Source organism: Alligator sinensis, unplaced genomic scaffold, assembly GCF_000455745.1.
Source record: "Alligator sinensis unplaced genomic scaffold, ASM45574v1 scaffold196_1, whole genome shotgun sequence".
NCBI classification, from domain to species: domain Eukaryota; kingdom Metazoa; phylum Chordata; order Crocodylia; family Alligatoridae; genus Alligator; species Alligator sinensis.
In genome coordinates this window covers 903041-929382 of record NW_005842492.1, presented here as the reverse complement: position 1 = coordinate 929382, position 26342 = coordinate 903041, and the positions used below count along the sequence as shown (strand labels likewise).

At 43.0% G+C, this 26342-nt stretch overlaps 1 protein-coding gene across 8 annotated transcripts in view; it reads right to left on the bottom strand.

Moving 5' to 3' along the window:
• The window catches only part of ICA1 (islet cell autoantigen 1), a 123283-nt gene that overhangs the window by 88691 nt on the left and 8250 nt on the right, over positions 1-26342 (bottom strand). For 2 of the 8 annotated variants that reach the window (XM_014523469.2, XM_014523471.2), the window contains exons 2-5: positions 15951-15989; positions 9857-10028; positions 6260-6332; positions 3785-3908 (exon numbers count right to left, since the gene is read on the bottom strand). In XM_014523469.2, the coding sequence (XP_014378955.1) occupies positions 3785-3908; positions 6260-6332; positions 9857-10028; positions 15951-15967 (386 nt within the window). In that variant the 5' untranslated portion in view covers positions 15968-15989. Of the gene's footprint in view, positions 1-3784; positions 3909-6259; positions 6333-9856; positions 10029-15950; positions 15990-19112; positions 19355-26342 lie in introns of those variants that run through there. The other 6 variants (XM_025212912.1, XM_025212914.1, XM_025212913.1 and 3 more) reach the window with 6 other exon arrangements.

The window sequence follows — 26342 nt, the reverse complement described above, 5'->3', positions numbered from 1 at the left end:
CGTGAGAAGCCCCATCCGCCTCACTATCTTGGTGTTCACAAGCTGCACCTGGTACCTCGAGGTACATAAAAAAAACATATAAAGCTGTGTCTATGGACGAATTGCTGATTCTCCAAATCAGAACTGAATCTTCAGTTTTGGATTCGGCTGTATTGAATTGGGACACTGATCCAAATCAGCAAATTGAATCACTGTTCCCCAATCGGGCTGAAGCCATATCCAAATAGAATACTACCCACTTCGCACACCCCTATCAGAAAGTCCTATGGTATATATTCAGAAACAAATAAGATCTGGCAAGACAGTAATGTTAATCCTCAGATCATTAGTACTAGAGTTAAAAATGTAACATTTAAATGCACAGGTAAACTGAGAAGTGAAGCAAATAGTTACCTAAGTTTTCAAAGGATTTTGAATAGAGGATTTATGAAGGTTTAAGGTATTTTCTTACAATTTCCTTACTCTGTTTTCAGGCTCAACTATGAAGAGGCAGTAGGGGACACTATTGCCTTCCTTATTCTTCCAACAGATTACCATGATAAGGCTTTCAAAATAGGGCGCTTTTTTAACTTGTACTTTGTACCTATTGCTGCCGTTTTCCCCTGCCTGTAGCCAGCGGCAAGCTCACTGGGACAAATTCAATCAGCCCTCTACCAGTGCAAAGCTGATTTAAAACCTGGCTTAACTAGCTACCTGGGGATTTCCTTAGCATAGGGGAATATCTAGTTAGCGTAGGACTGGAACTGTTACCTCTACCTACTCTATAGCTATTGAGATGGCTGTAGGGATACAACATAAATAAAGCGCAATCATGCCTCTAAGATGAACATGAGGATGGTTCAAAAATTCTGAGTGAGATGACAGACTAAACACAGGAAGGAAATAAGCAGCTTTAAAACAAACACTGCCCCTGTAGCAGAAAGCCCCCTTTTCCTCTTGCCTGCATTTGCTCTTCCCTCTTTGGATATGTTTCTCTTCATCTACCTTTTCTTCCTTCCTCTTTCTTTCAGTATAAGATAAGGAATTGTGTTTTAAAGTTTGTACGTGTGTATTTTGTATCTCCCCTTGTATTTTGGTATTTGTATCTATTTGTGCGCCATGGCATTACTCTTGTAGCTTATATTTTATACTCCTCACCTTTTAACTAAATGTGTTTAGTTTCAGAAGTAAGTTATACATTGTAACAATGTTAACAAGGGCAGGAATCAAACTGCCGCTTCCCTGTATCAGGCGGGCCCCTGAAAGAGCGAGTGAATCAGTGATTGAATGGGTAACACGGTAGCAGGCAGCAACTGACATCTAGGAAAACCGCAGATGAACCAACAGAAGAAATCAATAGGAGACAATGTAGCAACCAGGAATTCTCTAAACTTCACTGTTCAAGGGCGAGAAGCCCTGGTCTGAGTTAATCAATACCGGGGACCAACTTTTGGGCTGAATATCTCCAGATCGACCGCTCCCAGAGCCCTATTCAAAATTCATCAACGGACTCCCAAACCTGCACGTACATGCGGACGACCCCTGGGGCTGACAGATGCCATTCAGTAGCCACCGAGGGGGAAGGCCCACGAGGGTCAACGAACCTTGGATTGGGCAAACCTGAAAACTGGGGAGTCACCAAAGTCTGCCAAGGACAGATAAAAAGCAGTGAAAAGTGACCCTCAGCAGCACCCTCTTGGTCTCCAACTTGACCAGCACCCGACCTGTCCAGCCAGAAGGACCGGCCGGCGACCCCCTTCTGGACGATAACACCATGCTGAAAGAAGCCTCGACTGGCCATCGATGGCAGACTCCAGCACCTGTGGGACAGGTATACCTGACTCTTGTAGCTCGCTACTGTGTGTGTGCATGTGTGTGTGGGGGGACCAGCCCCAAGGTTTATGATTTAACTTCATTACAGTGTTTCAATCCGCCTAATAAACCAGAATTTTAAGCATCCCGAGTTGGACATTTGTAGCCAACACCCCCACCTTCTGAAATATGTCATCTCTGAGTATTTTTAAATTGACAACATATTTTTTGTTCAGCCAATAGGTCATATCAAAGGTAACTTATTAGGCACTTTCCTTTTCTGTGTCATTGTGACAAGTTATTTAGCAGAGTTTGCAGATTTGTTGGAATCTGACAGGCCGTGCCATGAGTGCTTCTGCTATAGCCTCAAACTTGTGACCTCTGTGCTGTCAACTGTGCACCTTGGTGCCTGCACCACCCCAGCCCCCTATTAGTAGGGATCTACCTAAATCACGGTGGAAGTGTGCTGTGCATCAGCTCCTTTAAAAGATTAAAGGGGACCTTTTTACCGTGTTCCCTGTCACTGCTGATTGGTCGAGGGAACCTGGCAACCCCGCTCATGACCCTGGCAGCTCCACTCACTGCTTGTTCCTGATCAGCCACGAGGCAAAAACCAGAGTTTTAAATATGCTGCGGTTTTATCAACAGCAAACAGCGGGGCCACCAGGGCCTCTTGGCCAATCAGCAGTGGGAAGGGGAGTACGGAGAAATGAGCAAAATTAAGAGGAGCTGCTACACAACACACTGCCGGAGCAACTTAGGTTAATCCCTACCTATTAGACACTATCATTGTCGGATTTGATGCATGTTTTTTGGCATTAGACAGTATGCCGGGTGGGTGAGGGGGCATGTTCTCAAGTACCCCCCCCCCCCCCACCAACGCCTACGGGAGGGGGAGTTTTCAAGACCCCCCCCCCCCCTCCACCATGGCATGCATCAGGGAGGCTGTTTGGAGGAAGAGAGATGCATCTACACCTGCAATTAGTGCGCATGAATAAACTATGGCGCAGTTCACCCCAGAATCAGCTGCTCCCAAGCACAGAATCTTCATGTGCACCTGGGACTGCAGCAGTTAGAGCTGCGGTGGAGCAGCCCCGGGCTGGCAGGGGCCTTGAGGGGTCAGCCCCAGGCTCTGGGTGGGCACTGGAAGGGCTGGCTGGGCCACAGGGTGCTAAAGTGAGAGAGTAGGTGGCAGGTAGCTTCTCCACCATCGTGCCCCAGGCAGCCCCAGTCACATTCTGTTTCGGCAGAGTTAATTATTCCACCGTAAGACAGTATTGTCCCCAACACTACTATCTTACAGTGGCGTTAATTAATCTACTGCACCCTAATACTGGCACTCATGTAGACAGCGAGGTTTTACTGCAGAGCTAATTAGTCAGCTTCACAATAAAGCACACATGTAGGTGAACCTTGAGAGTATTCCCTGTAGCCACTCACCAACACGCTGGTGACAAAGGTCATGAGGGTGACTGTGAGGAGGTCCTCCAGAGAGTGGATTCACTGCTGCATTACTGGGTTAGAGCAGGGATGACTGTGCAGAGTGTGCTCAACAGTGTCCCACCACAGAAGCACCAGTGCAGACACATCCAAAAGGTTGTTTAGTTTGCCATAGCGTATGTTAGGACAGACTGGATTTATGTTATACAGTTTTTGGGGGTTTTTTGTTTTGTTTTTTTAAATCTCCTGTAAGTTATTTATGAGTCAAGTCAGGAGCACAAATCCTACTGAGTGCTTTATACCATATGTTTTACACGAATAGCTCACTCATGGTTCTCCCTGGCTGCGCTAATAACCAAATTCTAGCCCAAAATAAACATACGATATTCTTGATGTTCATTATCCAATGCTTTGTTTTGAACAAAGCAGCTGTGCTGTTCACTAATGGAACCATGTTGACCTAGTCACTGAAAAAAATATTAAGGCATAAAATTTAGTTCAAAATAAATAAAGCCACAGAACAGCGTTCCCCTACAGAAGATGACACACACACCTTTGCTGAGAAGAAAAGCAGAGGGCCTTTCCTGTAGCCTGCATCATTTTTCCTGCTCTGGTTTTATCCTGAGAACCCTGTGATCTAAGAAATTTCCCCAATTCATTTTCTTCCTGAGACAAAACTAATAAAAAAAATAAAGCAGAAAGCAAACATGTGCAATTTAACAGGCTATAACAGTTTTAAAATGGCATAATATAAAAATAGGGTAAGTCACTTCAAGCCACACAGTACAGAATAATTTTTTCTAATTAACCTTCATACAGTTCCTGCATTTATGAAACAGAAGATCAGATTCAGCTGAGCACATCTGTCAATGAGTTTGGTGTAGTGTAACAAGAATCTCAAAATTACCTTGATGCTGAAAGGCAACAGGAGAATGCACTATTTCTTGCTTAAATGCAAGTATTAGCCCGGCGAGATCATATGAAGCAACCTATTGTGGCCTGACTAAGGTATTATTTCCCTTGATTGTTTTATTCCCCGCTTTTTTTTTTTCAAGCTCTGAGAGTCAGATCCTCAACTGACATAAAATTCAAATGGCTCCTTTAAAGTCAATACTAATTTATACCAGCTAAGGGTCTGTCTGTTATATCCCCTCCCTACCTCTCTTCTGTTTTGTCTTTTTAATATTCTACTACAAAACTTAACTTTTAGTTTGGAATTTAATTATTCAGGCTAAATGTAATTATTCAAAATTATTTTGTGGAACTGTCTGATCGTTTCATAATTCTTCTGATATTTCAAAAGCTGCATAAAAGTCTCACCCTTTGAATTTTCTCTGTGTGTATGGGGACAGGGTGGGGGGAAGGGGAGTTATTTTATATGTTGGATGTGTCTAGTGTTGATATAGGTAAACATATTGCTGCATTATCAAGACATTGAACTATGACAGAATACTTCAACATGGCCTCTTTCTCTCCTCTTCCAGACCACCTGTCCCTATCCTGCTCCTCACAAATCAGAATTCTCCATACTTGGTACCTGACTGCCTTCCACACCTACTCCTAGCTCTCTACATACTATACAAGATTACATATTACCAAAATCAAATGACATATGAAAGGAGAGAAATAACATTTTTATTTTAACTATAATGTTATAAAATAAGTTCTCTCTCTAATGCACAACAGGGCTGAGTGTCAATCAAATCTGATTTATGCCTACAATACCCCTAGGAGAGCTTACATTTGCCATGTGTTATCTACAAGTACCATGTATTGGCACAGGTCAGCTGACCATACTTTAAAATTATTGTGGGGTACTTCTGATCCACAAAAATTGCTGTTCAATGAGCAACTTTCTGTGGCTAATCCACCATTTTTATCCAGGAATAAGCTGGATAAAACTTATTCTTAAAATCAGACAGACTAATTAAACTTAAAGTTTAATTCTTATCAGATCATATATTATGATCTGTTTTGTGATACAAGCATATAACATGCAACAAATGTAGTGTTTGCCAGAGGCCTAATACTTCTACCATGTTGCTCATACATCCTCTTCATATGAAGGAAACCAAGGAAAGTTACTCTGAAATGCTACTGTTTTGATACCTTGAAGTACTGTGGAGTCTCATTTTATCTCCGTATGTTGGAACATCACCTTGATTAAGAATAGGCAATCAAAAAAACCAAGCCTGAATGGATTCAATCTTCGTAGGTCAGTCTAAGCTGCGCAGATTTAACTGATAATCAAGTGAACAGACATTCGTTTTTGATTCCAGAACTGCAGCCACATGGCTGCAGTGGCCCATGCCAGAAGCCCAGGGGTGCTACTGCACACCTCCCTGCTTGTCTAGAACTAACAGCTTGGGCCAAGGCTAGTCCACCCACCCTGCAATGGGGAATGAGGGGGGTTCCAGGGGAGGTACAAAGAATCCTGGGATGCTGGGTGACCATGAGTTAACTTGACTCTGGGAGGAATCTGGGACAGAAGTTTAATAAACTGATTTAACCTAAATCAGTTAAGGTCTGATACTACATCCATCCAGGTTTATCTTAAATCAGTTTCAGTCATTTTGAAAGTAGCTTATGTGCACTGAACTTCTGTTGTGTTAGATCTGTGGTTTCCAATCACTTATACTGTTTTTTGTGTAATTTCTGTCCCTAGCCTTTAAGTTCTTTCCTTTAGACAAAACGGAAGAAGGGAAAGACTCGGCAAGTACCTGTAACACTGCACCAAATAAAACTGACCACGACAGTTATTGTGATTATCTCCCACTCTAGTTCCTTTTTATTTCATTTTTTTACCCTGAATGTAGGCAAGCCAAAAAGTAAACAGACTCAAGATTCCAACTCTTAAATATTGTACCACATAGTGGTGGAGTTTGGCCATATTAGTTCATTTAAAAATGTCCTTACAATGGAAGACTAGCTTCAATTTTAATATGATAAGAATAGCATTCCCCTCATTAGTTAGTTCCATACTGCAGACTCACCTCCCAGCTTAACTGCTACCATTAATTATACTTACAGCAGATCCTTTTTTGATATAGCTCAATTGCTTTAAGCAGCTCCATACACGTTCTCTGAATTGAGTGGAACAACTGAAATTTTAAAAAAACACAACACAAAAGTTAGAAAATATGTGCAAGAAACACTAAAAAGTAAGAAAAAAAGTCTCTAAAAGTGTTTGTTCTAGGGAAGTGTCCTTACTGCTAAGCTACTGGGTAAAAGACCTTCCCCTTATCCATTAGTCATGGTTTTATGGCAACTCACGGTTCAGGACTTGCCCAGCATTATGCATGTGCCTGGGTAATTCTATTCCCCCTATTGGCAAACAGCCTCATGGCCCCACTCCAGCTTACCGGGTATGCTTAGAAGGGGAGCACAAAGGGAGTGTAGCTGCACTGAATCCCAGACTGGGACTAAGCGCCAAATAACTTGAGTTAAGGGTACAGCATATACAAATCGCCCTAACTGAGCTTAGGACAACCTTAATGGCTGAGCATGCAAGCATCCACAGGGTTTAGGTTACCTTAAAAATGGTGCACTTGATCTAAAATTAATTCTAAAGTTAGACAAGAATTAACTTTAGATTGGCATGGGGTTAACCTGACCTAGTGACACTTGCACATGCTCACAGCACAGCCCTGGTGCTGGGAAAGCCCAGTCAATCTCCACAGCCCCAGAATGGTACTGTTTTTACACTCCTCTCTGCCCCACCCTGCTCCAGACCCTGCCTGGGCTATCCCCACCCCCAGTGGTCCGTCTCCAAACTGAGCAGACCCACCAACCCCCTCCCCTAACTTACTTGCCTCCAGCTTCCTGCACCTCCTCCCAGCAAGCAGCAAACACCTACATATGATGATCTTGCTCAGGTTTAGGCAGCTTAAACTAAGCCGCCTAAACCTGAGCCAGGTCCTGCAAACACTTGATCACACCCAAGGTGTCAATGTATGTGCCACTTTGGCATGTGAAGGTGAAATAGGTGATCATTATCCAAGATATATCTTAATGCTTGAAAATAAAGAATCTCTAGGGCAAGGAATTTTTGGCTGATATCTTTTATTGGACCAACTGCATGGTTTAGATAAAGTTAGATAAGCTTTAAAATCCCAACTGTGTACTTAATCCAATAAAAGATATTATTCAAAAAATGTCTTGCCCCTCTCAGTTCCTGGACAACATCACTCCAACACTACCATAATGTAGTCTCTGTGCAGTTCTGCAAAATTATATATCAAAACAATAATTACCATATCCCAACACCATCTTTACTAAAGTGTTTCAATATGAAATTACAAACCTGCAAAATGGATGTTTAGGTGCAAATTTATTGGCTTTATTTAAACCCCCTCTTGGCATATCTCTTTGCAAGACTTAAATCAAAGCAAGGTTGTCAATTACAATAAACTGAAAGTGACCAGGTTGGTTTCTGTTCTGAAATAAACCCTTCTCAAAAAAAGAACTTTCTTAATTATTATTTATATTATGACAGCATCTCCAGTGCCCACATTAGACTCAGTCTTCATTATGCTAGATGCTATACAAAGCAGGTAGTAAGGGTATGTACAAAGGTTTCATTTAGATCAACCTAACGAGGGTTATACAAATGTTCAGGATGGTTAGATCAGTCAAAAAATGGCTAGCTCAATCACAAGCTGCGTGATTGTTGACTGAGTCCTGGGAACATGTGTACATACTTGCAGCATGGTCCCAGGGCTGTGCTTTTCCTTCCCTCCCCCACACCCAATCCTGACAGGGCTAGCTTTACCCCTCCAACCCCTTCACTGACAACCCTCTCCATGGACCCACCAGTCCTACCCCATGAATTTGATAGCCACCCTGATCCTGCCCACCCCTAAACCCCACCTGGCCATTGCTTATGTTGGTCTCCCGGCACCAATGAACTTTTATACAGCTGGTGTCTGATCTACAATCCTGCCTCCTAAAGTAAGCCACATAACTGTAGATAGGATCTCAGGGTGACATAAGAGAGTATTCTTTTTTTTGTCAAAACATCAGGTGACCTACTAAACATTTATTCATCATTGAAACAGCGAGCACAAATTGCAGTTTTGAACTTATCCAAGTGAAAAAGTGCTTGTCCTTTTTTGCTTTGGCAAACCGACATTTCTTTGTTTCTAATCACACTGCAGCTAACAATGCTTTTTTATTGATGATACTGCAACACAATCAATGTGGCAGTAACTCAAAAGACAAACTCAAAGTATTGTTTTCTGTGTGCATTCCTCAGAATGGGTTTTGCATCACCACCCTGCTGGCTCATAACCCAGCATAAACAGTCACCACAAAAGCAATACAGACAGGGTAAAATGCTCAGTGCACATGAATGAAATTACTGTTCAGAAAGATATGCATATACTTAATGACTACCAGAAGCAAAGTCCCCTCCTCCCCTGGAATTAATCATATTGACCTCAGCTGAAAATTGTGGCAAGCTAAGTCTAGAAGTCAACAATTTGCCATTCATATTTCCTTCTCCAAGATATGATAAAGAAATCATAAAATAAATATATTTAATTATTTAAAAAGTAACAGATTCAATACCTGTAAAACAGTTTCTATTGTGATAAAAGTGCTGGACATACTGCCTAATTTATTTGTTTTTAGAAGCCCTCTTCCTTTCCCTCCCTCTGTACAAAAGCCTGAAGTAGAAATGCATACTTTAAATTTTGTACAAGAGGCTTTCTGGAATACATAAGACTGTGTTACTTTAGAATTTTAAAAATATGTATATTATATTCATGTGTTTACAATATCTGTATAATATGGATTGTGATTTTATAAGAGTAAGCAGATTTCTTTTTTCTTTTAAAGTTACTTCACAAATTAATCTGCCATTTTTGTGTCAAGCTGCACTCTGGCTTGGTAGCAGAGATGTTATTAGAGATTTCAGGCTCAAAAAGAATATTTCCTGTATTAGAAAATGTCAGGTAATACCTTATATTCATATATCAATTTTCAACCTGAAATGAAAAGACTATTAAATTAGAATCACTTTATCTATAGTATTCTGTGCCAACAGCACTATATAGTAGTTCACTGAACAAAACCCAAAATACAGGGGGAACGTACATAGGTATAAAATAATTTTCTAAGACATAACCTTAGTGCCCAGGTGCAGTTATTACTATCAGGGTGAACTCTGGGTCCCCCCTGAAGCCAATGTGAAAGTTGCCAGGACACTAAGATTTCACCTCCAAGAGCAATAAAAAACGTAAGCTTAATAATTTCACTACAGTACTTAGAAACTAACAAAATCACAATTTTTACATGATTGCAGAAAACTGGTTCATTCCCTTCACTAATTTTTCCACCTTTGTACTCTATTTCTAATTCACTAATGTTTTGGCTTGCTGAGAACTTTATGATCGGGAGGCAAAATACCAACAAGTTTGTTAATTTAATTTTTTAAATAATTTGCTACAGGGAACAGCCAACAATCTAGCTACACCCGCTCATCTGTCCCACTGCAAAATATTACAAATACAAATAAAACATATGGTGCATGCACATATGTCATTATAATACAGACACTTGATTAGTCTATCTGATTTGTAAAAATATTTCAATTGCTAATATTTATTGAAAATTCATTACAAACCTCTAGTTTTGCATCCAGGTCTGCATCTGAGGCCACAACATGTTCATCTTCCTTCTTTCCAGTGACTTTAATAAGAGTTTGTTTTGTTTTCCAATATTTTTGCTGCATTTTATTGACCACAGATTTTTCCTGGCTTTGAGCATATCTGTCATAAAATTCCCTGGAATAACTGCTGAAAACATTTTAAAAGTAAATCTTGTTTAATGAAGCATTGTATTAAACTTCAAATGGGATATTTATAGCATTTAAATGAAAATAAAAGGAAAAAAGAAGACAAGGAATTTACATTCTTAGTAAGTGCCCAGTATTTGCACAAATAGTTTCTTATATAACATAGCAGGATAATATATATATAAATTACGAATACTTGTGGTAATGAAATAGCATAGGTAGTTTTGAATTAAAACCTTAGAATTCAATTTAATCTGCAATCTGGAAATTCTGAACTTCAATGCTACTACCATCTACCAAATCTATGTTTCTCCACTGCCTGAGTTTGATCAGTATTAACATGATTATTTATCTTCATAAGTGTTTCCAGTCTTATTTTTGGAACTCTCTATAATGCTCCTGTTTGATTATGGTTCATGTGCAATGCTGCCAGTAATTGATATTTCATTTTTAGAAATTCTTCCATTTTGATTGGATACTTAGTGGAAGTTCTGCCATTGAAATTCTGACCCAATGGAGGTCATTCTCAATGATCACCTTTATATAAGCAAGTTTCCCTTGCCATTGTCCCTGTCTGCAACTGAATGTGTAGAATAAGCAAAACCACACCAAACTACTCTATATGCATAAGACATTCTGATACCTCAGCATAGATAGTATAAAGAAAAGTAGTGTGAGAACTAGACAATGATAGATTGCAAATATTTTCTAATGAGAGGGACAATTCTCTACCTCTCTTATAAAACTATTAAAAGTGTAGCCAGAACAGAAAGTGCATCCTCCTACATTTACAGTTTAAGTGGCATAAAAAATTAGCTTCTTAATAGGATACTGACATGTTTTAGGAATGATTGGAGAAAATAAATTCTTGAAAATATACCATCTTGAACCTGAAAAGATCTAAAAAAGCTGCATTAATTGTGCAAATCATGCAAAGCAAAAGATTTAATATTAGTAAGGACCTACTGAATTGATGGTGGAAGTGGGGTGTACTGTGGCTCCTTTAATCTTGCAGGTTCCCTGGCCCCCTTCCCCCGCTGATTAGTGGAGGGAACCCACTTGCGACTCACTTCTGATCAACAGGGAGGCAAAAACTGTGGTTTTAAATATGGCATCATTATTCTGCCACTGATTGGCTGAGGGGCTCCGGACAGCCCTGCTGTTTGCTGCTGACTGGCGAGGAGGCAAAAATGGTGCCATGTTTAAAACTGCAGTTTTAGCTTCCCTGCTGATCAGGAGGGAGAGCAGGGTCCTCCGATAATCAGCAGCAAGGTGAGGGGTGGGGGCAAGGGATGAGGTGCACACAGGGGAACATGCAAGATTAAAGGAGCCGTTACGCACTCTACTTCCACTGTGAATTCGGTAGGTCCCTAAATATTAGCAAATCTGACAAATTATTCTAAAAGGATTTAAAGAAAGTATAAACTTGTATAAGTGTAATACTGGGTAAAATATATAATTGCTCAGCTGTCTCACTACATGTTTAATAGCTATAGAGAAGCGTAACTCCATTAGGAAACATAAGTGTTCAGTGATACAGTGTTTGATATAATTATTTTTGTTGTTATTGTTAAGTAGGGGAAAGTGATTTAAAACAATGAGACCATCATGGTATGTTAACTGGGAGTCAGTAACCTGATAAATAGTAGTGTAATGGGCTGGAGGAGAAGAAAGGCAAAAAGGGTAATGGAGCAGCAGCCCTGGACATTGGTTTGGTGGTGTGGATGGAAGCACAAAATAGCCACCACCTCAACAGCTGCATGCAGCACCCTAGAAGCGCTGGTCCAGGATCCCCCACAGCATGCTGGATGCCTGTGGCACTCTCTCTGGCCAGTCTGGGATGCAAACTGCACAGGGCACATTCTCCAGCCAGTCTTGGGAGGGTGCAGTGCTGGTCTTCGAGTGATTCATAGATGTTAGGGTCAGAAGGGACCTCAGTAGGTCAGTATGCCCCCACCCCTTTTGTCCACTCCATCCCTCCTGTAAAGGGTATAGCCATCTATACCTGTGGCCCAGTCACGGGTGGAGTCCCTCCAGGTCTCTGTTATCCCTATGACATCATAGTTATTTGCGTTTAGCAGGAGGACAAGTTACTCCTGTTTATTCCCCAAGCTCTGGACATTTGTGTATAGGCACGCAAGTCCACTTGGGGGCCCTTGCCTTGCCTACCATTTGTTCCAGGGCTGGGGCAGGGGTGGGATCCCTTAAATGCCTTGGTGTGCTGGCTTTGCAAGGGTTGCTCAGTGGGCCAGCAGTGGCAGTAGTCCCCACGTTCCCCGGCAGGCTTAGTTTAAAGCCCAGTGGAGCAGGTCAGCCAGTCTGGCTGAGAAGAGCCTCCTCCCCAGCAGAGAGAGGTGGAAGCCATCTCTTCCCAGCAGCTCACTGCCTTTCTCACCAAAGAGTGGACTGTGGTCATGGAAGCCAAAGCCTTCCCGATGACACCAGCGCCGCAGTCTTTGGTTGACTACCTGGATCCTCCTCTCCCTCCTCAGCCCACAGCCCAAGACTGGAAGGATTGAAGAAAACACCACCTGCGCCCCCTCTCATTAGAAAATATTTGTAGTCTATCATTATCTAGTTCTCACCACCTGCGCCCCTTAAGCCCTACTCCCAAATCCCTGTATCATCTCAAGACCCGGCTGGGAGCACTCTGAGCTGTGTTATTGGTGCCCACATGAATGAGGAGCATAGGGTAGTAGTCAGTGGGCTGGAGGAGCTTAGGGATCTTCTCCGCAATGTCTCAGATTCTGGCTCCCGGGAAGCAGCAAACTTCCCGGTCTAAGGGGTCGGGGCACTCAGGATGGAGTCTCCCACAACAAATACTTTGCGTTTTGTCTTGGGGAGAGCGTGGGCAGTAGCTACAGTAGCGCCTATGTTGCCTGTGGGAGCTGGCAATTCAGCAGGCTCTGCTGGGGCTGCAAGAGGTTCGTACCTGTTGCAAAGCTCCAGTGGGGCAGGGGGCTTGGTGCGGCGGGCTCTGGGGCCCTTGACCACCGTGGCCCAACCCCTGGGCCCAATCTGCCCTGCAGGGCTGGCTTCACACTGTTCACCTTGCTCGTAAACCAGTCATGCAGGGCCAAATGAGTTTGACACCCCTGCTATAAAGTAAGTTTTTGTCTGCCAAATCCCTTTGCCAGACAGTTTTAAAACATTTCTCTGAATAAGTCATATTTTAGTTTTAATAACATTTCAATATATTTTATAACAAGTCAAAATAAAAATAATCTTAAGTCACTTTAAGGAAAAATATTAAAACCTCACATACACCCTCAAAAAAAAATTATTAACAAAAGCTAAACTAGAAGTGAAAATTTGTAGTTCACACTTCAGGATTTTTTTTAAAGCCTCAATCTTTCATTGTGATTTGCACAGGCAGCCTGCTATGCCCATGTGGACCTCCAGTGAAGTCATGGGACAGCAAGCACATGGGGCACAGTGTAGGCCTGAGACATCCAGGGTTGTTTATCTCAAGTATAGTCACGTTGTCACTAGAACTATGCAGTTAATTGATTTTTCAGGTCAGTAGCCAAACAAAAGCATTGGGGGTAGAGATTTATTTGGGTAACCCAGTCCTAATTTCTACTTCCTTGGGAGTCAGTGCAAGTATAATCAGGCTGGAAATGTAACATGACAGGAAAGGAGTTTGGTCAACAACTCTAATAACAAAATAAAAGACCTTTTAGACAAATTAATAAGCACATATTGGAGAAATCTGAAGGATGAAACCTGTACGTATTTCCAAATGATAATTTAGTAAAATTTACATTTAAATTAAAGTCTGGAAAAAATAGACTCCACTTTATGCTTGAAATGATCATCATTTTAAAGACAGATTTTATGTAAGAAAGTGTTTCCTTCAAATATTCAGTAGACAGAATTGGAAAATTTTTGTTTTTAGTGTAGGGCTCTACTCAATATTTTAATCATAAATATGTCTTAATACTGCAGGAATTTAACAAACCTCAACAAAACAAAAAAGTGGACAACTTTTTCTAAATACAGAACAATGTATTGATTTATTTGTTATGAAGCAGGAAAGAGAGAACATGATTGTTCTTCCTTGTAGAAGGCAGGGTAGATTTGCACCTTATGGCTAGATCCAGACATGCAGGCAGGTGTGGTTTGTGGTACTGCAAACCTCTTCACAGTGCCACAAACTACATGAGTTGTACCTTAATCAGTGTGCAGCACTGCTAATTTGCAGTGCCAGGGCAAAAAAAATAAACCTGGAAAAAAAGCGATGCAACCCATGCCAAAGTAGAGGGTGCCGGGACAAATGCTGCCTGCTCCTGCACTTCTTCCCGCTGTGGAGCCCCTGTGCTGAGGCACTCCCTGGCTGGCTGGGGCGCAGTGTGCCTGGGAGGAGCAAGCTGTCTTGGGCTGGCTGATCCCGTCTCCTTGTGCCTCAGCACAGGGTCTCCACTGTGGAGCCCCTGTGCTGAGGCACATGGAGCCCCTGCACTGAGGCACACTGAGCCCCAGTCAACCATGAAGCAGCTGGCTAGGGTACAGTTTACCTTGAATCAGGGCAGCAGCCAGGCCATGGCTGCCTGCTCCCTATCTCCATGTGCCATTCCCTGGCTGGCCAGGGACCAGGGTGCCTCGGCTCAGGGGATGGCTAGCTCCTGCTGAGGCCAAGCCAGCCCCTCCATACAGCACGAGGAAGAGCAGGACAATGCGTCTCACTGCAAAGCACACAAGCAGGGATGTTCACTGCTGCACAAAGTAGTGGCATAAATTTGTGCCACTACTATTTGTGTTGCTGAGTAGGCAAGCCCCTGCTTGTGTGGATGCCACGTGGCCTATAAGGCTAGTCATTTGCACCTGGTGATCTTTTTTATTGAAAAAAAATATTCTAAGCAGATACCTCACCTCAGTGTCTCTGATTTTCTATCTAAACAGAAACCATGCTGAGAGGTTCTGAATTTCTGCTATTGCAAGAGAAGAAATCCCTAAAAACAGGTTTTTATCTTATAAAAACTAATAAGTGTATTAAGTTTCTGAATTTCTGCTACTGCTTGATCAGAATTACAGAATGAAACTATTTCTTCCTAATTTAGCCCTCAATCCTGGCAGAGTCCAACTGAAATCAGTGGGGCTCCACGAGTGGACAAAGGTCCACCCATGAGGAACCTGCTAGTTCAGTCTTATAACATGAAAACCCTTCTGTCTGACTTCAGGCCAACAGGGTTCTTCCCTGTAGTTGATTAATTTGTTTTTACATTACTTGAATATCACCTAATAGTACTTCAGTTTGACAGTCTGTATTCAGTGGTAAAATTAATATATTTTCTCACATACTGTGTAGCATACCCCCTAGTATAACACTCACCCTATTTTTGGAAGGCCCCAAGAAGAATAAGAGACCTTACCTTGAAGTATGGGTAAGTGCATGAGGTCTGGGGTCTCCAAGGCTGGAGGGCACGCAGCAGTGTCCAATCTGCTCATGCCAATACTGGGGCTGTGCAAAGGGTCTGACCCTGCACACTGGCTCTGGAACCGCATGCCAGATCCAAACTGGTACACAGTCCTGGAGCCAGAATACAATCCAACCTGGTACATGACTACAAAGCTGACACTCAGGGTCCAGCCATGGGATAACTCTGTGCACTAGCTCAATCCAGCATGTGGTTGGGGAGGGTGGTTCCCCACAGCTCCAGAAATTTGGTAGGGGGTTGGGGGGGAGCTGTGGCAATCAGTGCTGCTCTGGAACCCATGGGGTAGCCTTACTCTGCATATAATGCACACCCCCGATTTTCCTCAGGTGGTTTGGAGGGAAAAAGGTAGGGGTTATATGTGAGAAAATATGGTGTGTCAATGATTGCGTGCCAAAATATAAGCATCATTGATACAAGACTATATCATCACATGACTTTTAATGGTATTACTTTAGAGATTTAAAATTATTTAAAAAAATACTTACTACCTATGGCCATCCATGTTTCCTTATCTTCTTCAGACACTTAAAATGAAATAAAAACATAATCAGTTAAACTATTATTATAAACTTCTGAAATACATTGTCTTTAAGCAACTATTATCATAAACAAAATGATTACATTACAGTATTTCATTTTTTGTTCTACATTCTCCCTGAAGACTTTTCAAACTATGAATTAATGTTGTCCACATACACACGTAATTCTGATTGAAGGCAGTGGAGATAAAGGTGCATATTACTGGTGGGGCTTGTTAAAGTCACTAAATATTATGGTTGCCCAACACTTCCCATTACAAGACCACGTTTTCAGTTATAACTTTGACAGACTGACCATTCAGACTGAAATTTCCCAAGCAGATGCCTATCTCAGGCTGATTTTTCCTGGGAAATTCTACCCTACAAAGGAGGCTAGGGTATTTTCTCCATGGTAAGACATGCATGCAACCTATTATTTGAAAACTTCCTGAAACCCCAGGTTTTGAAATAGGGATCTGAACTTTGGCAGGCATGTCCCTTTGTTTCAGGGATGTACAGTGAGTATCCCTTCTGAAAATCTGCCAGAATTTGGCTTATGGGACGCACCCAGAGAGTGGTGGTGGTTGGGTTGGTTTCTACCTGGAGAAATGTGGGTAGTGGAGTTCCCCAAGGCTCTGTCCTGGGACTGGTACTGTTCAATATCTTCATTAGTGACTTGGGTGAGGGTGTAGAAAAAACTGTCCAAGTTTGCAGATGACACCGAACTATGGAGTGAGGTAAACAAACTAGAGCGCAGGGAGCAAACACAGGTGGATTCAGATAGGCTGGAGAAGTGGGTGGAACAGAATAGGATGCAGTATAACAAAGGTAAGTGCCATGTGTTGCACCTAGGGACAAAAAATCATCAACACACCTATAGCCTAGGAGGTACCATTCTAAGTAGCACAACTGCAGAAAGGGATCTCGGAGTTGTAATCGACTCCAAAATTAACATGAGTCATCAATGTGATGAAATAATACGTAAAGCTAACTGCACTCTTTCTTGCATAAGTAGGTGCATCACAAACAGGTCTAAGGAGGTCATACTTCCCCTCTATGTGGCGTTGGTCAGGACGCAGCTGGAGTACTGCATCCAGTTTTGGGTGCTGCATTTCAAGAGGGATGTAGATAACCTGGAAAGGGTTCAGAGGAGGGCCACCTGCCTGGTTAAAGGCCTACAAGAAAAACCCTACGAGGACTGATTGAGGGACCTGAATCTCTTCAGCCTCCATAAGAGATGGCTGAGAGGTGATTTTGTGGCTGTCTACAAGCTCATTGGGCGGGGGGGAGGGGGGGACAGCAGGAAATAGGGGATATGATGTTTACCAGGCACCCATTGGGGTAACTAGAAGCAATGGCCACAAACTGAAGGAGAACAAATTTAGATCAGGAAAGAAATCTTTACAGTGAGGGTTGCCAAAATACGGAATACACTTCCAAGGGAGGTGGTGCTGTCCCCTTCCTTGGAGGTATTTAAGAGGAGATTGGAGAAACACCTGACTGGGGTCATCTGACCCCAGCACTCTTTTACTCTTTCCTGCCCAGGGCAGGGCATCGGATTTGATGATCTAATAGGTCCCCTCCGACCCTAAACTCTATGAAATCTATGAAAATGTGCCAGAATTTGGCCAGGTTAAAAACTTTTGGAGGAAAGATGACATTTACAATTCACACACGCTTCACAGGGACATCTTAAGTTTTTAGCAATTGGAATCTCTGAACTTTCCACCCTCACTGGTCATGCCCACTTCTCATTCAGCTCTTAGTGCTGACCATATACTATCCCCACAGAGCACTGAATATGCTCCTTTCAGCTCAGGTTACAACGACAAGCCAGATTTTCCCTATAATGGATGTTCCTGGCTGAGCTGGACTAAGGCCAGGTACTGGAACTTAAAGCAGTCAGCTTCTCTCCTTTGCTCTCAGCAAGCCTTCTCTCTGGAAGGCTGGAACACAGAAGGAAGCTATCTGACTCAAATGCAGAGGGGGAAAAGCTAGCATGATGAAGGTGGGAAGAAAGCACGGATTGGATAAATCTGTTAAGAATAGGACTGGAAATAGGATAATATCTGTGGCTGGGTAAAGAGACTGGAACTGGATTGGTGACACTGAATGAGCAAGGCGCCAGAATGGCAGCTCCCCAGGGGGTCCCTACCCTACACTGCTGCAGCTGCCATTTTTACTACTGCTGAATCCATCATTGTCTGTTGCCAATGGTGACAGAAATCAGTGGCACTTGCAACAAGAGTAAGCAGCAGCTGCAGTACAGGGAGTGCAAGAGTACCCACCAGGTTTGTGAAGTGCTAGCCCAGGGACTAGGGGCAAAAATTACACATAAACTGGTAAAAGCAATCGGAAACCAGTTCAAATCTGTAACGCAACAGAAATTCAGCGCACATAAACCTCTTTGAAAATGGCTGAAACTGGTTTAAGATAAACCTCGATGGATGTTGTATCAGACTTAACTGATTTAGGTGAAATCAGTGCAGTCTCAGGGCTGATCTGATGGCCACCTACAAGTTTATCAGGGGTGACCACCAGCATCTGGGGGAACGTTTGTTCACCAGAGCGCCCCAAGGGATGACGAGGTTGAATGGTCACAAACTACTTCAAGATCGTTTCAGGCTGGACATAAGGAAGAATTTCTTTACTGTCCGAGCCCCAAAGGTCTGGAACAGCCTGCCACTGGAGGTGGTTCAAGCGCCTTCATTGAACACCTTCAAGATGAAACTGGATGCTTATCTTGCTGGGATCCTATGACCCCAGCTGACTTCCTGCCCTTTGGGCGGGGGGCTGGACTCGATGATCTTTCGAGGTCCCTTCCAGCCCTGATGTCTATGAAATCTATGAAAATAGGCTTATTGAACTTCTATCCCAGATTCCCTCCAGATTCAAGTGAACTCACAGTCCCCCAGTATCCCAGGATGCTTTGTCGCTCCTGCAAACCCCACTTTGCAGGGTGGATAGGCGACCCTTGGCCCAAGCTGTCAGCTGCAGTGGAGCAGAGAGGTGTACTCTAGCACCCCCTGATTTCTGGCCTGGGTCACTGCGCATGTAGCTACTTTTCCAGAATCAAAATAAATGTCTGTTCAATTGTTTACTGGTTTAATCTATGCAACTTAGACTAACCTGAGAAGATTGAATCGATTCAGCCTTGGGCTTTTTGACTGTCTGTACTTAGCTTGGGTGACATTCAGTGGCATGTGATGGTAGAGGGACAACAACGGAAGCAACCAAGGTGCAAGCAGCAGCCCACCCTATGTCCAAGCTACGTGACTTTGGTCCACCCTTTGTAAAAGGTTGCCTGCCCCTGGTTTATAATATTGTCTGCCACACTCATATTCAGTTGATTATCTTGGGAAGCAGTGATTCTGAAAGACATTTGGGGTTAGTGATAAACAGAGTCCCAGATAGTGTACACATGACCTATTTTCTTTATTTCTGTTCCAGGAGGCATGATTTCATATCTGCACATTAAAATGTGTTTTCATGGTGCCAAGCAAGCATGAAACCATGCAGGCAATATCCTTATGCCTCAGTAACCTGTCCTCTTTGTTTTTTGCTACGTCCAGAACTTGCCACCTGCAAATTTTCAGTAATGATTACATTTTTTTTCAGGTTACTGATTAAAAATGAAAGCTCAAATAATATGGGGCCAAAAACTTACCTATATAGGACCCCACTGGAAATACTTAATTATAATTCCCATTTCACAATTATATTTTGAGACCCATTTTAATCATGTTAATTTTGGATCATTCTATTTTTCTAATCAAATATCATGTGATACCAAGTCAAATGAGCTGCAGAAGTCTATGGAATCAATACTATTATTTTTATCAATCAAACCTGACATTTCTTTATGAGATTACAAGGTAGTGAGACAAGATTTGCTTTTCCATAAACCAATGTTGACAGGCATCAAGGCTATCCTCCTTCAATTTCTGATTAATTAAATCCTCTATCAGCTGTCCCAGGAATCAATGTTAGGTCAATAGGCCTATAGTTTCTCAGGCTCTCTCATTAGCTTTCCTCTAGTCTCTGGAACTTCTCAGGGAGTTACAAGATTTACTGAGGAGAGAGGGAAGGAACAAAAAAGTCAATGAAAACTATGCAGATAGCTCCTTGGCCACCACCTTTAAAACTCTCAATATATATTCCATACAAAAAACCTACGCTACTAAAACCTCTAAGGTTAAATAGTCAAACATCAAAGAAAATGAAAGATATGGCTGTATGGGGCAACCTTAAGTCCTGTCTCTTGTACATATGCATTTTCAAATAGATTTAACTATTTCTTTTTTAAAAAAAACAACAACAAATTTCCAAAAAGACAAAAGCTAAAAATAAACAACAACCCAGCCTCATGAGCAAAGTATATAATAGCTACCCCACTGAAGCTGGCATCTAGGGAAAAACTCTCATATAAAGGACTAATAAATACAGGAAATAGTCACAGGAATCAGGGGGATAATGCGAGGTTATTAGTTCAGCTTGCTTTAGGAAGCTATATGAACTAAGAGTGTGGAACTACCAGAGCCTTCCAAGAGCCAGGAGCTGAGGCTGAAAAAGACTTTGTTAAGCAGCTGGACTGAACAAGATGTTCCTGTGGGTCACCAATGAGAACCAGAGATCAAGAGAGATATTTCTTGGAGTAGGAGCTGTAAGTCTTATCTGTCTTTTTAGGGTTTTTTTTTTTGCAAAAGATCCCTGTCATCATTCAGTTTGCTCCTGCTGCTATTCAGAGAAACTGGTAAACATTTTTTAAACAAAAACTGTTCTTGGAAGGTACCCTGCCACAGTGTCTCTGATTTTTATCTAAATAAGAACCATCCTGAATAGCCCTGAATTTCTACTAGTGCTTGACCAAAATCACAGAATCATAACATTTCTTCCTAAGTTGGCCCTCAACCCTGACAAAGTCCCATTGAAATCAATGGGGTTCTACATGTGGGCAAAAGTCAACCCACAAAGAACCTGCTGATTCAGAGCCTTAGATACTTTTCTGTCACACTGCATACACATACTGATTATAGAGAGAAAGCATTTATTTGAAAAATTGGACGTAGCTAATTTTATTATTACAACTACAGTGCAGCATTGTATAGAGACTCCTTCCAGAATTCAAGATAGGTCAGGTATATCATATTAGCTTGGGCAGAACTCTACACCAAGTTCATGAATCTGTACTGTACTATGCACTGCAGAATTCAGGTACCACTTAGTCCTGTGGATCCCCAAGTAAGGAACTCAGAAAGCAGCCATTAGGTGCCCCAGAATAAAGTTTTAGCCTGCAAGATCAAAATAATTTACTCTTCTCTCTCAGACAAGTATTTATATTAAAGTCTGAGCAGACTTGGCAAAAATTCTGCAAAGGCCCACCTTTAATCAAAGTATATTAAGAATAATCACCCTGTCTTTACACAATTTCCTAGTGCAGGGTAGTAGAACCAGTGCCATCCACTTGTAGAGGTCATGTATCTCTTTAGCAGCTGTGTCCTCAGCATTCTTTCCTACAATTCCCTGAAAACATGGCTCCAGTAAAGTTGTTCTCAATTATTTTAGACTCAAGACTTCCCTCTATACTTTTCTAAACGTAGGAACACCCTATTTAAAAAAAAACAACAACTAACTTGTTCATTATAGTGTATAAGATTATATGACTGGAAACATTTTTTAACAAAATGGAAAACCCCCACATGAATAAGCACAGTATTATAATCAAAGGAGTCAGGTATGTGCTTGAATGTAAAAAATGTTAATATTTCCTCTGTCAGCCTGTAAACTGAGGACAGAACCTTGCCCCTTGATAACCATTTTGCTTCCATGTGCAAAATAAGACTGGTATGTTTCAGCTTCCATTGTCTCTCACATTCCTGAAAAGAGACAAGACTTCCATAACCTACTTTTAATATAACTGACCATTTTTACAACTTGGTCATACGCAGTTTTTAATTTCTGGGATATAGTTTTTGCAATAAGAGCTTCCCAATGAAAGGAAACAGTGGCATGTAATGACATTTGGATTCTGTTACTTCACAATTGAAACAAATCCTCAAACTGACCCAACCACAGAAGGACTGCCGTCTATGCAAAATCTACACGATTTCCAAGACAAACCCAGAAATTCAAATAGGAATCTATTATGTCAAAAACATCCTGTGCTCTTGTGGTCTTGCTGAAAAGTGAAGATGGTAGCCATTTTAAGTATCTCACTTGTATTTTTTTCAATATCCTCTGACAAGTCATGTGCACATCTCCTGAGAGCATTACTGAACAGTGGAATGTTGTCAATTTCCTTTTCAGTTTCACTTCCAAACACAGGCTAAGTACAGATGTTCAAAAAGATCCTGGCAAAAGCACTCTATCGTACTTTACTTAAAGCTCCATAAGTTAGAGTGCAAGCAAACCAAACAGACAAGGTTCTTTGGGTGAATCTGATATCTTTTATTAGACCAACTTAAGTAGTTGAAAAATGTGTGCGCTCTTCCTGGATAGAATGAAAAGTAAAGAAGCCAGAGGGTGGGCTGGTATGCATACAAGATAGGCAGTCAGTGACAATGTAGATTGAGGAGTCAACGGGTGAGAGAGAGGCTGGGTGTGGGGGAAGAAAAGGGGGATGAATAGTGGAGAGGTACCTGGGGAGTCAGATGTCAGGTAGGTTATAATGTGTCATAAATCCAATGTCTATATTTAGTCCATGATCTTTAGTATCCAGGAGGTTGATGGAATGGAGTTCATAGGCTCGTCTCTGGGAAGTGTTTTGTAAGTTTCCTTTGAGGATCAGGACTGAGAGATTGGAGACAGAGGGGTTTTCTTGTGAGAAATGTGCCCCCACAGGTACTTGGGTATTCCTGTCTTTAATAGATTTCCAGCGTACATTCATTCTGGTGCACAGTTGTTGCCTTGTCTGCCTATGTCCTTAGACCAACACGGCTACAACCTACACCCCAGCAAAGCAAACAGACATTCACTGTTTGGTGGGGGAGGAGGGCTCAGAGCCTGCCTGCACTGGTTGCTGGGGGCACTCTCGCATGCCTCCCAGGAGGCTGCCCAAATGGCCCCTCTCCCCAGCCCTGCCTCTCCCCACACCAGCTGGTGACTGTCAACACCAACTGGGAGGGGAGAAACCCTAGACTCCTTCTCCATGGCCCCCCAGCCAGGCAGGGGTTTGCCAGGCACTGGCTACAGGGACAGAAACCCCCCTTTCTCCACTCCACTCCTTTCCAACAAGGCTGTGGAGGGAGAGACCCCAGAGCCCTCTCCTCACAGCTTCCTAGGGTGGCCATCATAGAGGACAGTCTGGTTGTCCTCTGTCCTCTATTGATATGAAACCCGATGTCTTTATGTCCTCTGTTTTTCTCTTCAAGAAAAAAGCAGAGGACATAAAGACATCAGGTTTCGTATCAACAGAGAACAGAGGACAGAGTAGCAGAAAACCGGAATGTCCTCTGTGATGGCCTCTGGAGTACTGTGTCCAGTTTTGGGCTCCACAATTCAAAAAGGATGTGGAGAAGCTTGAGAGAGTCCAGAGAAGAGCCACGCGCATGATCAGAGGTCAGGGAAGCAGACCCTACGATGACAGGCTGAGAGCCCTGGGGCTCTTTAGCCTGAAAAAGCGCAGGCTCAGGGGTGATCTGATGGCCACCTACAAGTTTATCAGGGGTGACCACCAGCATCTGGGGGAACGTTTGTTCACCAGAGCGCCCCAAGGGATGACGAGGTCGAATGGTCACAAACTACTTCAAGATCGTTTCAGGCTGGACATAAGGAAGAATTTCTTTACTGTCCGAGCCCCAAAGGTCTGGAACAGCCTGCCACCGGAGGTGGTTCAAGCGCCTTCATTGAACACCTTCAAGATGAAACTGGATGCTTATCTTGCTGGGATCCTATGACCCCAGCTGACTTCCTGCCCTTTGGGTGGGGGGCTGGACTCGATGATCTTCCGAGGTCCCTTCCAGCCCTGATGTCTATGGCCACCCTGAGCTCCCCTGCTAAAACTGTGCTGCAGCAGGGGGCTGCCGGGGGTTGGGAAGGGAATGAGAACCTGGAGCCCTTCCCCCACAGCCCCCTTTGCCAAGCAGAGGCACACTGCTGCCTGGCCTGGGCTGCAGCAGGGAGAGGGACCCCAGACTCCTCTCCCCACAGCCCCTGGGCTGGACCACAGTGTGACCTGGCAAGGGCAGGTGCAGAGAAATCCCAGAGCCCCACTACAGCCTTCCCTCCACCAAGCAGCTGTGCGCTTCTGCCTGGCCTGGCCTGGGCTGCTGTGGGGAAGAGACTCTGGAGCCTTTCCAGTGCAGCACCCCTCTCCCAACTAAGCTGTGATGCGCTGCAGGTCCAGGGTGGCTACAGGGAAAAAAAAACACCCTTCCCTCGCTCCACCCCCTCCTGGGAAGGCTGCATGCAAGGCTGGAAACAGAGGCCATCACTGACTAGGGTCAGTGAGAGCTAATGGAAAGGGGCCAGCCCAGACTCAGGCAGAGGAAACGAGCAGTCCTACACAGCCCTGCCCTGTGCAATGCCACCTGGGATGGCAGCAATTGCACTCTAAGTTAACCCTCAATGGGATCTGGCACAGATGTTCAATGAAGTGCTCGAACAGAAAGCACTTTAGGTTACTACGCATCTATCGAGGATTAATTTAGAGCATGATCCAGTATTTTTAAAGTTCTCTAAGAGCCATGAATGTCTGTTTCATTACAGCTTTAAAGAGCTTTCTGCCTGCTTAATGTGTAATATGTGTAACTTCTGTCCCTAGCCATAATTCTTATGTTTTTCTTTGCACACTTGAAGTATCATGTCACCGACTGTGTGAACCTAAATTTGTTTAACAATTAATTCCACAACTTTGTAACTAGCTTCCTGTTCTCTGTCAAATAGGTATATCTCTCTTGCAAAGTCTGAGGTCTGGTTTTCCTGAGAATTTAAGTCTTTAAAAATATTCTTAGTTCTTAAAATTAATAGAGCAATATTTCTGTTGCAAAGAACACAGAAAGCCCACAACAAGTTAGAATGGTTTTGACACTAAGGATTCCTTTTTTGAAAAAAAAAAACCAGGGTTTATCTTGTGAATCACATGTAGATGTCTACACACTTAATAGTAGTACTAATATGAAACTATTGCCTCATGGCATCCTAAAAAAGACCGTAAAGCACTCCAGTTGAGAACCACTGCTCCATAAGAATCAAGTTGCCTAGCCATCCATTGGTTAGAATGGACACTATGCGTTACATCTGATCAGTTCACAGACTTGCAAAGCCAGCAGATAACCAGAACGTTCTATATTGTTGTTTTTCCTCAAGCAGTTCTTTTCCTCAATACAGATGCCTATTAGGTCTGTATGAGTGATATCATCTACTATTTCAAGAGAAAAGCAGAATCATAAATTCATCTTGCCATGTACATAAAGAATGAACAATTTTTTCAAAGCATAAAAAGATTCCAATCCTGCAATCTAATCCTGGTGGAAAAAAAAAATACAAGCCTGAGACAAGCCACTCAAGCCTGGCTGGGCTCTGCAAAGCTGGATTGTGAACTGAATGTGCAAGTCTTCTCCTTTAGTTTAGGAATTTGGGAACTTAAACAGTACTTACAAACTTTTTATAAGAACTAGTAAAATTAAGGTAAAAGAAAGACCTTTGCTGTTATGCAAATTATGTTTCTGCTTCCACAACACAGGGGGTTCTCATTTGAGAAAGGACAAAAAATGCATTTAATTTACTTTAGATATCTGACATATTAGGACAGGGGTGTCTAACCTTTTTGAATGTGGGGCTGGATCATGAACTTTTTATCACCCAGTGGGCCGGCGAGCCATATTTATATTTTATCACCCCGCGGGCCATATGTTGGACAAGCCTGAAATAAGGCAAAGCTGGCATAAACCCCTACCTGTGCTTAAGTAACAAACTACAGCAAATGATGCCCGGGACTAGCCACCCCAACAGCTGGGGCCCCGCTTCTGCCTACTATGACCACCATTTGAAGGCAGCCCCAGAAAATATTTGACAGCCATGTTAAAATATGTGACCAAACCGACGTAACTGGTGCTCTCATGCAGGCCAAGGGGCCGCCTATGCCACTGCTTCCCCAGGCCTTGCCCACACCAGCAACACCGCTGCCCAAAGTCTTGGCAGCGCTCAGGCAGATGCGGCTGGGGCCCAGCCAACGCGTGAGACGGGGAACAGTGGAACTGCAGGAGCAAAGCCGGTTCCCAGCCTGGCAGGGTCTCAGGCCTGGTCTGCACAAGGCGGCTCCTGGCAGGGGAAGGCCTCAGCAGAACATGGGCCGCTCCACTCCTCTGCGCTTCCCTGCGGCGAAGACAAACGCCCCCCGGGAGGGCGCAGGCAGCCGCC